The sequence below is a fragment of the Lutjanus erythropterus genome, chromosome 12 (genome assembly GCF_056507025.1).
Source record: "Lutjanus erythropterus isolate fLutEry1 chromosome 12, fLutEry1.hap2, whole genome shotgun sequence".
Taxonomy (NCBI): domain Eukaryota; kingdom Metazoa; phylum Chordata; class Actinopteri; order Lutjaniformes; family Lutjanidae; genus Lutjanus; species Lutjanus erythropterus.
The window spans coordinates 28,898,751-28,911,708 of NC_139328.1; the positions used below are offsets into that span (position 1 = coordinate 28,898,751).

Consider the following 12,958-nt stretch of genomic DNA (forward strand, 5'->3'; position numbering starts at 1 on the left):
AACACAATAATAGAAAAAGCGTGGAGTCAAAAAGAGAGTAAATGGTAGAAGATTCTTATTAATTTATATTTGTGTGTTAAGCTATTTATTTGTGTTTTTTCATGGTTGTGTTAACATTAAAATCATTAAATGTGTGCCTTGATAAATAGAGGGGTTGAATCCAACCTTTTCCTCCTGGTATATTTTTAATGTGTGATGGAATTAAATTTTTTTATCGTAAAAAAATAAAGCTTGACTTTCTATGGGGGGCTTCTGTGCGTTCGCCTAATTCCAATATTTCCGACAGCAAGCAAAGGTAGCACGACTGTTGCCATTCGTGACGACGGAGGAAGTGAAAGAATCAACTATCTAGCATTTTGCTCTGATCCGCAGCTACCAAAGCTACATAACTTACACAAGGCGAATAAGGTAATGTTTAAAATGTTCGACAGTTTTTCTCTTCATTTCTGAGTCTTTTGTCGTGTTTCAGGGTCGCGGATTGTCTAACATAGAAGTATTTAACCTAGCTAGCGTTAAACCAACACCTCCATTTACAAGTAAGCTAGCTGCAGCTAGCCAGGCTAGTAACTGTTAGCTAACGTTAGTTTAACTAAGCTGTTAGCTAAGAAATGTTTTAAAGGAAATTATTAGCTTGACGAGACCTTAAAACAAAGGACTGTGATGATACAGCGTTTGTTATCTCGTTAAATCATCATCTCAAAAATGTAACTTTAACATCAACTTGGTTAACTATCAGTCATATCCAAATTGTGGTTGTTGTGGTCACTAAGCTAACACGTGATGTAAGATGGGTGGACTACTCAACAATGAGTCAGCTAGTGTAGAGTGCTTTCATTTAACTCCAACTTGACATAATTAATCTATATCCTATTTTTGCGTATTTAGAGTGCGTTATTTGCACGCACGTTGCTTAATTACTACTAGGTTACCTTGCTTGAATGGTAACGCCATGGAACTTATGTTGAGTCATACTCGAACAATAGTAACTATAATTCATATTGCATCTTTCACATATAACATGAAAATCTAAGTGCTTTACAGTGTGGCATTGAAAACAACAGCATGACATTAAAAACAATACACAAATTAAATATAAAACATAGAAAGCAGAATAATAATAAAAAAAAACAGCAGAATGGCATAAAAAACAAGACAGTAGAGAACAGGGAATTACAAAAAATAGATTCATAGAGATTGCCAGTTGTAAATACAGATGATAAAAATGTATGGCAGTACTCAGTGTGTGCTTTTTTTTCCCTTTTCAGAGACAGTGTCTAAAGACTGCCACATGGATTCTCCTCGGCAATCTAAGAAGGCTAACCTGAATCGAGAGCCAAAGCGCAACCAGAATCAGTCAGGCACTCCTCCTCAGAAAGATGCCTATGCCAGGCTTCTTAGCCAGCACAACAGCAGCAAGTTCCGCCTATATGTAGAGCAATATGCAAAGGACACATCATTTCAAAGGGAAGGACACGGGCCAAGCACACTGCTCAAAGCTCAGAGTGACAAGCTGAACATACCACAACGAAAAAGGGACCAGGTGCCCAATGATTTCTCTGATTCAAGTGACTTCTCTCCCTCTTCCATGAAAAGCAGAGGAGAGGAGAGTTCACTGTCTCTGTACATGGAGAAACTAAGCACCCGCAGTGCTCAGCAGGACTGTGAAAGGAAGCAGGGAGTGTCCGACAGGCAGCGACGGGGACAGAGAAGGGACACTGCCACCAGCCACGATGGAGACATTGAGTCTGGCGAGGAACTCGGCTCTTTAAATCCCAATGAGTCAAAGAAACACCAGAAGCAGCAAAAGAAAAACAAGGACTCTAAAGAGACTGACCCATTTGTTGGACGTCCCCAGTCCCCAAAGAAAGCCAGTGCAAGTAGACAGGACCAAGAGAAGATGGCCAAGTCAAAGAAAAAAATTCTGCCAAAGCACCCAGAAGAGGAGAGAAGCAGAGAAGGGACGTCTCAGATGCAAAGGCCCAAGTCCCCTCATGGTAAAGACAAAAAACAGCAGCAGCCTCGAGGTAAACTGTAGGTTAGTTTTGGAGATGTTAATTCTCAGCAGGCATTGAGATAATGTAGTTTTATACATTTGATGATTTATGTGTTAAATTTGAAAAAAAATCTCTTTCAGCTTCAAGTGCCAATTCTCCTGCTGACAAGAGTAAGAACAAAGGAGGCCGAGGACCAAAGAAACAAGTATTTGAATCCTATATGACATCTGAGGAGGTTTCCCATGGCCTTAAAAGAGGAGAACTCATTCAGGTACAAATGCAGAGTTACTGTTCCAGACATACTTAGTCACTCAGAGTGGTCAAACTATGTGGGTATGGCCACATACTTCACTAGAATGATTACATTATATAACCGACAAGAAATATTTATTTAAAATGCTTTTTAATATGTTCTTTACAAACAATACGGTATCACCATGAGAACATATCATCATGCCTTCTTAGTTCTGCCGTCCTGCCATTCTATTGGACTGTTTGTTTTTCTTATGACATCCAGAAGGTTTTGTCCATCTGCCATCGTTATCTATTTGAATCATATGAATGCAGCAATAAATGGCACCTGGTATAGTAATATATATAATTGCTGCAGTTGTGAGTGAATTTCTAAATTCTACATACTTTCCCTGCAGGGACAGTTAAGGATCAACCCAAAGAAATACCATGAAGCTTTCATCCCATCACCTGTAAGTTCAACGCAGAATGAATTTGACACCTTATGTTTCGCTGCTGCAACAACTTGTTTAACGGGTTCTATACTTTGACTGTAAATGAAGAGAAAAAGACAGAGGACACGTCTCCACTGCCTTCAGCTAATTTATAATAAATGTACTTGGCATGTGATTTCATTGTATCACCTAGTTGTACTTTAAATTTTTGATGTAAACCTTTAAAGGCCAGCAGCAGCAATCTGTTTTTGTGTTGGCAGGATGACACACGGGATATATTCCTTGATGGTATTGTAGCTCGGAACAGAGCGCTGAACGGAGACGTAGTGGTGGTGCAAGTCCTTCCTCGGGAGCAGTGGAAGGTAGACAACACTTAACTATCCTATTTATGTCCAGTATGCACTTTTAATTATTAAGACCATTGTCTTATTATTGTTGTATTATTGTTATGGGCTCAATTTTAGCTATTTTTTCCACAGGATGGCAAAACACACAACTTGTGATTGTTTTAGCAGATGATGAGTGTTTGTGTCTGTTTAGGTTGTGAGGTCAGATACTGACTGCGAGGGCGCCAGTGAGTCAGAGACCCAGAAAGAAAACTTGGTGCAAACCGCACAGAAGAAGACAGTTCCCACACCCAGGCCTGATGTTATTGTGGAAGACCAGTGCAGTGACCAGGATGAACGCATCAAAAGAGTTCAGAATAACATGCTCACTGAGACAGGTACTGTCACAGAGTTGTGATTGTAGCATTAATTGCAAATCACAATTCATATGGGAGATGGGGCATTAAGTAATAATTCATCTGGTAGTTAGTTGGTTGAATGTTTATTTATTGGTCTGAAGACAGGATGCCAAGAAAAGAATTTAAAGAATAGTACAATGGTTCAGCTGATACATTTTAATTTGTCCTTTCATCTGATGGAAACAGTGGAACCTCTGGAGGACGCCTCAGCCCTACGATCCAACGGGGAAATACTCCAAAAGACTGCTAAAGTGAGCTTTCTGCCTTTCTGTTGTGTTGCACTTTTTAAACACACCTTCTCTTCTCTTCTATCATTTCCCAGCTAAAAATAATCACACAAATAGAGTACAGGCTTTGTCCCGCCAAACATGAGGCAATGGCAGGGACATGACAAAAAGACTGTACATGACTTGTGTATGCTGGAAATGAAAAGGGATAGTTTGTTTTTTTTGAACTGGGTCTGTGTGAGCTATACCTCAGAGAAGCACTGCTTACTGGTATAGGAAGCTAAGCAATGTACTTAGCAAAACATATTAAATATAAATATATATTCACCTGAAAATAAATCAATATTAGTTTAAGTGTATGTTATATTTAGTAGTGCTGCACTTATCATTTAATTTATTGATTAGACAATTGAAAGAAAAATATTATTTTGATAATCAATTAATTGTTTCAGTCTTTTTCCAAACAAAAATGTCAAACATTTTCTGGTTTCAGCTTCAGAAATGTGAGGAGCACATTTTATAGACTAAACAATTAATTGTGAAAATGACAGATCATCATTAATGAAAATATTTGTTAGTTGCAGACCCAATATGTAGACAGTTTTCACTGCTATACTTTGCCATTAGGCAGCCTTTTCTGATAGAAAACTGCTGTTAATTACCTCACACAACCCCACTTTAAAAAAAAAAAAATACAAACTATCCATTTAATATCCGTCTACACTCCACTAAAGGCCTAACCTTCACCTCACAATCTTCTTTTTTCAAAACAACGATTTGATGTGGTGCAGATCTATTCCTAGTCTTCATTAAATCCCAAACCAATTATTGCCACAACATTTTAGCAATGTGGATATTTCACAGTAAAAGCCACACATTTCTTGTCACTGAAAGTCACAAACATTCAAACACTCTGGCATTAGATTTCATTCATCATCATTCTTCTTCCCTTATCGTTTGTTTGCCAGGTGGTGTACATTGTTGAGAAGAAACATTCAAGAGCTGCTACTGGCTTCCTGAAATTCCTACCAGACAAGCCTTTTGCCATGTTCTCCCCTGTGGACCACCGGGTGCCACGGATTAATGTTCCCCTTGGTGACTGTCCCGAAGACTTTGGTTCCCGCCCGGGCGACTACACCAACACCTTGTTCATATGTCGGATCACCAACTGGGCGTCCGACAGCAACTTTGCAGAAGGGTGAGTGTTATATTCAAGACTCGATGTGGGCCAGTGTTTCACCAATGTGGCAACCAACCTGACTCTCCCCTCGTGCTTCCTACAGACGGCTCGCTAAAACTCTGGGTCAGGCTGGAGAAATTGAGCCAGAGACCGAGGGCATCCTGATAGAGTACGATGTGGATTTTTCTGAGTTCTCAGATGAGGTGTTAGACTGCCTACCCAAGAACCTGCCCTGGACCATCCCACCTGAGGAGATGAGAACGAGGAGAGACCTGAGGTAGGACTTTAAAGCCTCTATGTGTGTGGCCCTAACAGAGTATGAAGTCTTAATTAAGGTGATATATTCACGTGATTCACAAAGCTGTTTATCACTGTAGGAGGGAGTGTATCTTCACAATTGATCCTGCTACTGCCAGAGACCTGGATGATGCTTTGTCCTGTAAACAGCTCCCTGATGGTAAAGTACTTTTACTGTTGGAGCTCAGTGATGATGATCATGAGAAATTCTCATTATAGATAGAGCTGCTTTACTGGTTGATAGAAACTCATAGACTGTCTCTGTTTGATGCAGGTAACTTTGAGGTGGGAGTCCACATCGCTGATGTGAGTTATTTTGTGGAGCAGGACAATGCTCTGGACGCTGTTGCCAGCCAAAGAGCAACTAGTGTGTACATGGTTCAAAAGGTGAGTGCTCAGTGACATTTACTTCTCGTGGTATCATACTTGACACTAGAGCTATATTACATTCAAAGCTTCTATTGAGGTTTTTGAATGAAAGTTGAAACTTCAAATGTATTTTGTTGTATTTTGTGACATCATCACCCTCATAAAAAAATTAAATCCTCACAAAAAATCCTCAATTTGAATTACGTGATTTATCAGTTTAAATTATTTAGTGTTTTTTTATGTGATCAGTTTTCTTTAATTAATATAACTCATAAGTTTCATCAACATAAATGTCATTTATGAAGCTGGTAGATTGTTGCTTAGCCACCCCGTTAATAGAGATGCGTGTCTCCCTTTTTGTCCAGCAAGCGGGAGAGCAAACAGTGTTTTCACAGCAATGAAAATGTTGTTTTTGAAAGGATAAAATATCGACAAATTTAAGCGGACAGACATGCAAAAAAAAGCCGTGCAGCATTCAAATGTTGATGTAGAATTTGAATATCCACCTCATGAGTGTTGAACTACTTGTTACAGCCCTACTTGAAACTAGGTGATCTGACCAGATTTTGATGCATTATTTGTTTCATTTGTAAAACATTTGATTGATGCGATTTGACTGACAGGGCTGTTGATTACTCCATTGTAACTTGATAAAATACCTTTCATTTTCTCTTAAGCACTCAGTGTGTTCATGTGTTTTGTCCCTGTGCAGGTGATTCCCATGTTGCCTCGGCTGCTGTGTGAGGAGCTGTGCAGTCTGAATCCTCTCACAGACAGACTCACTTTCTCTGTCATTTGGAAAATCACACCAGAAGGAAAGGTATGATCATTTAAAATTCATGGAGCTGTTAGAGCTGCACTCAACTAGTAAGGTTAAATTCACAGGTAAAGAGGAGTAAAAGGTATAATGGTTGATTTGCTGAGCTTAAATTGTTCCAACACGCTCTTGGGGTAGTAGTGATGACATTTGCTGGGTGATATTTTTTGTTTCCCGGTGTATCTCACTGGCTCCTCTTCACCTGCTCACCCCTCAGATCCTGAGCGAATGGTTTGGCCGCTCCGTCATCCGCTCCTGTGTGAAGTTGAGTTACGACCACGCTCAGAGCATGATTGAGGCCCCCGAAAAGATGTTCTCTGCCGAGGAGCTGCCACCCGTGGACCCTGAGCACCCCATCGATGAGATCCATCAGGCTGTGCTCAACCTGCACACCATTGCCAAGAACCTCCGGGCTCAACGCTTCTCAGGAGGAGCCCTCAGACTGGACCAGGTTAGTGCTCCTTACTGTGTGTTTGACTTGACTTGTGCCATCTGTCCTTGTCTTTTCTATACTGGAAGATTACAGAAATGTCTGAGATTAATCTGTAGGTCTTGAAAGTTGGAGAATATTATTTAATTGTCTTTTAGAGACTAATAAAACTTAGTAAATGTTGTTTGGATTGTTACTAATCAAGTAAATAGGCTCGAGATCTAAACACTCAGTTCTTATCATTCTAATCCTCTTTGTCTTTGTAGTCTCTGCTGATATGTTTTTGGTATGGTTTCCTATCATAGTTAGGCAATAGGACTCAGTAAATTCTGTGAAGCTGCTAATAGTTTCAGCACGCTACTTGTGTCCTCTTTATTTTAAAGTAAGAGTTCATCAAAGGTAAATTAAGAGTTAGCTGTAGATTTGTCACAATACCAGTATTTTAAATTTCAATACAATATTAGTATAAAAAACAAACAAGCAAAAAAAAAAATGACATCCCCTATGATACCGCTGGGAAAAAAAAGTCTTACACACACAAAATAGGTGATTCATTTTGAAATCAACAATCAGCACACAGTCCTGGTACAGAAAACGTCACTTCAGGCATGATAAGAAAAACTGAACTGAGGTTTTGAGTAAGCACTTAGATAATTATTATTAACTCTGACACTTTCAATACTATCAGTTGTATACTTTTCAATACCATGTGTTTGAAACAATACTATATCCTTTAATCATACAAGTATCAATATTTTTGACAACCTTTGTTTTCTGGAAGAGAGGAGATTCATTATTAACATGATGTAACCCAGTTAGACTTATTCAGTAGGAATTGCATGGACAGACCCAGATTATTCAGCTTGTCAGCTTTATTTTCTCTACATGCCTTTTGTGTTTTTTGTTTCAGCTGAAACTGTCTTTCACCCTGGACAAAGAGACCATGATGCCTCAGGGCTGCTTTATTTACCAGTACAGAGACAGTAACAAGTGAGTGACAGACCCTCCTCAGATACATGCCTGTCTCTGTATCCCTTTTGTTTCTTCTCCAAAACTTTTATTTAAGTTGACACATATATAACTCTTGGTGAAATATGTTTCTGAATCATTTTGGGTTGCAGGATGCCTGCTGTTCTCCTTTTTTTCCTGTTTCGTATTTCCCCTTTCTGGCCATTTTACTCTGATCAATAACTGTGTTCTCTAGGTTGGTGGAGGAGTTCATGTTACTTGCCAACATCGCCACAGCCCACCACATCTACCGCAAATTCCCTGAGCTGGCCTTGCTCAGGCGTCACCCTCCACCCAAGGCCAAAATGGTGGATGAGCTGCAAGAGCTCTGTGACCAGCTGGGAATTGACGTTGATCTGTCCTCTGCTGGAGCGTTACATGTCAGTAGCCCAATTTGTACTATATCAAAAACAACTAGTAAATATTTTTTGTCTTTCTCAGCACAAGGTTTAGATTAAGTGATCATTATGAGTGTTACATTTCTTGTCCATCTGAATGTTTGCTAACTCTCTTACATGATCACACAAGGAAATAGTGGAAAGGTGGCTTTGATAACAAGGAGCTTTGAACTTTACTACTGTAAAAGAATTTTATTGTGTTATATGTGGATGATTCCTTTCCCCGGGATATCAGTCATCCTCAATAAGTGATCAATAAAACTTTAGTCGTTTGACTTACCGAAAATGATGTACAAGAATATCAGTTTTAGTGTTACTGATTAAAATCTTCTTTTTTTCTCCGTTCGAACATGCAGAGGAGTCTCAATACAGCTCTTGGTGATGATGAGTATACCATTGCCAGAAAAGAGGTCCTCACCCACATGTGCTCCAGACCCATGCAGGTGAGAGCTCAGTAACCACTGCTGAAGGGCATCTTCTGTTTTTATCTCTTTGAACTTTTGCGATGACATTTGTTGAAGCTTGTGTGGGATGCAGCTGCTTTTGTACACCAAAAAATGGCAGTTCTTCTTGAGAAAAATGAGACTCCCAATTTAATGCAGTAACTGTAACCATGAAATTAAAACAAGTCAGAATAAGAACATATGATAAAAACCTTTCCAGTGGTATTTTTGAATGTCTCTGTATTTAATCTGGGTTATTTGTGTTTCCCAGATGGCGATCTACTTCTGCACAGGCGTTCTTAAGGACGAACAGTTGTTCAAGCACTACGCCCTCAACGTTCCTCTCTACACTCACTTCACGTCGCCCATCAGACGCTACGCTGACATCATCGTCCACCGGCTGCTGGCTTCCTCACTGAGTTCGTACCCTCTCTTGGACAAGCAAAAACAAGCACACATATGCATCTAATGAATAACACAATGTCCTGTTTGTGTCAAACAGAGCTGACGTTGTATTGAGGGACATGTCTAGTTGATAATGTAGAAGACAAATTCAGAAAAGAACAAAGCAGCCTCAGATCTCACATCGAGTTGATGTGTTGTTTTTGCTGTTGCCTTTGTCGTTGTTTCAGCTGCCTCTGTCTGCTCCTACTGTGTGTTCCCGTCAGACTAATGTGTCATTCTTCTTTCTCATACTCATTATGTGTGCGTCTGTCCATTGAATGTTTGCATGCAGAGTGTGGGCCTCATTTGATGCTGTCAACTCAAGAAGTCCAAAAACAGGCAGCCCACTGTAATGATAAGAAGACCGTGTCCAAGAGAGTCCAGGAACTCAGCACTGAGCTCTTCTTTGGAGTTTTTGTAAAGGTGGGTGTCTAAATCACAATATGCTCTCAACAAGTGGGGACAAATGGAAAAACATACATTCTTATTGTTCAAGATTGGAGTTTGTTTTTCTCCTCTTTTACAGCAGCCATGATTTAAACAAAATTTTAGCCTTTACATCAAATACTTTATCAACCACTACATAATGAATTGTTTGTGAAATGTGGTCTCACAAACATTTAATAACTCTCTTCTAGATGTTTTATTTCAAGAAGTTTCTGTGTTAAGAGAGAAGAAGAGAGGCAGTATGGCTAACAGGAGCTCATCAAATATCCTCGGCTCAGAAATTAAATTAGATGCCTGAAATGTAAAATAAGCCAGGGTTTAATCAGTTTGAAAAAGTCGGGTCAAAAACATGTCAGTATACAGCAGTGTTTTTTTTTGTGGTCTGTGCACCACAGGAATGTGGCCCTCTGGATTCTGAGGCCATGGTGATGGGGGTGCTGGATCAGTCCTTTGATGTGCTGGTTCTCAGATATGGAGTGCAGAAACGCATCTACTGCAAGGTCAGTAAACAGTTTGTTTTCATATATTGCCTTTTAATGTTCTTAAAAACGTGTTTGTCTTAATTGTATACAGTTTTATTAACATAATCAGAGATATTCTTTTGACTTTCAGTTCAGCTTTGTCATTCATCTTACATAGGGATGTTATTGTTTACCAAAATAAAAGCTTATTCAGGAGAGAGAAATGCGAAGCAGTGATGGTGTGAGAATGCAGAGTAAAAATCATCCAACAAGTCGACGTCCCAGTAGTAGGTGGTAAACGGGTCGAGTTTAATCTGAAACACTTTGAAACTGTTCCCAACTTCAGTCTGTTGCGGGCCTGGACACCTTCCACCATCGTAGGGTGGGGAAGAAATCCGAGCTGACTCTGGTCTGGACACCAGAGGACCCAGAGAAACCTCCAGAAGAGCAGGTGAGAGCCACAGACACTGAAAATACTTTTGTTATGATTTGGACTGCCAATAGAAAAATTATTTAAAGGACCAGTGTGTAGGATGTAGTGACATCCAGCGGCGAGATTGTAGATTGTAACCACCTGAAACTGTTCGCCTCACCCTCGGCTTCCAAGCGTGCAAGAGAAACTATGGTGGCCCGACAAATTCGAAAGGCCCTCTGTAGAACCAGTGTTTGGTTTGTCTGTTGTGTAGAAACATGGCGGCTAACATGGTGGAAGAGGACCTGCACCCTCTGTAGATATAAGCGGTTAATTGTAAGGTAACAAAAACACAAGGATTCTTATTTTGAGGTGATTATGCACTAATAAACATGCGTCTGCCAACAGATTTGCGTAAATCGTACACACTGGACCTTTTAATTTAAATTTAAATGGAGAAATTTATTCCAGCTTTCATTGGTTGATATTTCTTTACTGGGTGATTATCTTTTTGAAGCCCTATATGACTGTTTTGAGACATAGACATGCCACATTTTAAAAAAAAAATCTAGTACGATAGCATCTGAGGTATTTTTGCCTTAATGCAGCTCAAATGTATCGTTGATTGTTCTCAAAAAATTAACAATGTCAAGATTATGAGATTGCTAACTTGTTACCTGAAGAATTGGAGCAGCTAGCTGTGGTAAGGTTGGTTAGAAAATGTCTTTGAGCGAGTTGATGGAGAGTCTGAATCGGAATAATCATTATTTCTCGTTTCCACTTGCAGGTAATCTCAATCTTCACGTTAGTGCAGGTGCAGCTCAAAGCGGACGGTGCACCCATGAAATACAGTGCAGTGCTCAAGAGGCCTGAGGAGAGCGACTCCTAAACACTTAAATATGCCGTTGAGCACACAAACACCTTCATGGAAACTTGATATTGCACATTTTCTTTTGCTGATTGGTAGAAATGACGTGTAGTTTAAAAGCAGTGTTACTGTGGTAAACAGGAGTTAATGGATCAGCCAGGGTCAGACTTTAATTCCCACTAAGTCTCAGTCTTTACTTGAAAACCCATTCTAGTGTGTTTTACATGTTAGGCCACTTACTGTAAATAACTGTCTCACATGCTGCCCATTTTCCAAGGTATATTTTTGAGTTTTATATTTTAATTGAATAACTGCTGTGAAAGGGACATTGCGTCCAGATTTCCTTTGGTTTCCATTTCATTTCATTTTTATAAAATAGTCAACATTTATAGACAGGTGCCAGGTATATATAGTATCTTAAAAATCTATCATGGTATGCTTTGGAAAATGCTTGGCAGTATGACATGTACAATTAATAGTAAGTGGTTGAAAACATGTAAAGACTGATGTATCCATTTAAGCCTCAATTAAAAGGACAGTTAACCCCAAAATTAAAAAATACACCTCTCCAGTATAATGGAACTAGATAGCGTTTGACTTCTGCTGCTCAAAACACCAAAAAAAAGAAGACTTTGAAAAAATCAACAAGTGTGTCCTTCCAGAAATCACCTGGTAAATTTAAGATAATCCACACACGTTGTTATGAGCAGTTTCATGAAGGAATTATTTTCTTTCTACAGTAGAAAGTAGTTCCTACATGAAACTGCTCACAAGGCCTGTAAATTATCTTGAGTAACCAGGTCATGAGTTCTGGCACAGTGTTGAATTTTTCAAAAATATTTTTGAATTTGAATTTTAGTGTCGTCTAGTTCCATTATATTCAAGAGAAGGCAGACATCTTTACAGCCGATATCTCTAAAACTCAGTGACTAACATTAAAACAACTTAGCTAGATAAATATCATTACAGGTGAGAGGAAAAATATGTACTTTTGATTTGTGGGTTAACTGTCCTGTTAAGGCACAGTCTAAAGTGTGAAAGCTGAATTTTAACTATTTTCAGTTTAATATCAATGACTGATTTCCTGATTCGAGACTGAGGAGAGACCCATATTTGTGTTTGCAAAGCAATAGAGAATACCACATTACTGAAGTTAACTTATTTTGGCTATCTTTGTCTGACTGTGGTGGCTGTAATTTAACTTGTGGCCAGAGGGAGGTTACATGAATCAAACCATAGAAATGTAGCAGTAATAGAAAAGTTAATCCGTTATATTAACCTTTGCACAGGAACAACATAACAGCTACTACATGTCACTTTTTACTTGTATGTATTTATACTGTTTTAAACAGGAGTAGTTTTCAGATCCTTCTGAGTTGTGAATGTAGGGGCTGAAGGGCCTCTTCAGGTTCACGTAGCTCAGTTGATTTAAATTCTCAGAAGGAGGGTCTCGTGGATCTAACACGTTGTTCAAACCTGAACTGAAGTACATGTTCTTTATTTAGTGTGCCAGTCAGAATTAAATAATTTATCAACTCATTTTTATTGTTTTTAATACAAAACATGGGAATGACTTGAATGTGAATTGCTGCTGAAAATGGTTGGTGGCCTTAATGTACTTTACCTTGGTTCATGTGCTTTTGAGAGCTTCCAACTGTGTTTTTAATGCTCAGACTTGATTTGTGCAGCACAAATACTTTGTGGACCTCATTAATATTGACTGTGAATTTCA

General features: G+C 39.1%; 1 protein-coding gene across 1 annotated transcript; it reads left to right on the top strand.

Moving 5' to 3' along the window:
• Window positions 1–280: 280 nt before the first annotated feature.
• Window positions 281–12,121, top strand: dis3l2 (DIS3 like 3'-5' exoribonuclease 2). Its single transcript, XM_084731732.1, has 21 exons — window positions 281–408; window positions 1,266–2,024; window positions 2,135–2,265; window positions 2,645–2,698; window positions 2,941–3,042; window positions 3,221–3,404; window positions 3,612–3,676; window positions 4,621–4,850; window positions 4,936–5,109; window positions 5,210–5,289; window positions 5,404–5,516; window positions 6,211–6,318; window positions 6,533–6,766; window positions 7,656–7,735; window positions 7,950–8,133; window positions 8,508–8,594; window positions 8,866–9,013; window positions 9,331–9,461; window positions 9,881–9,985; window positions 10,293–10,397; window positions 11,146–12,121. Exons 2-21 carry the CDS (start codon window positions 1,289–1,291, stop codon window positions 11,245–11,247), a joined length of 3,153 nt encoding a protein of 1,050 aa, XP_084587858.1. The 5' UTR covers window positions 281–408; window positions 1,266–1,288; the 3' UTR covers window positions 11,248–12,121.
• Window positions 12,122–12,958: the final 837 nt, after the last annotated feature.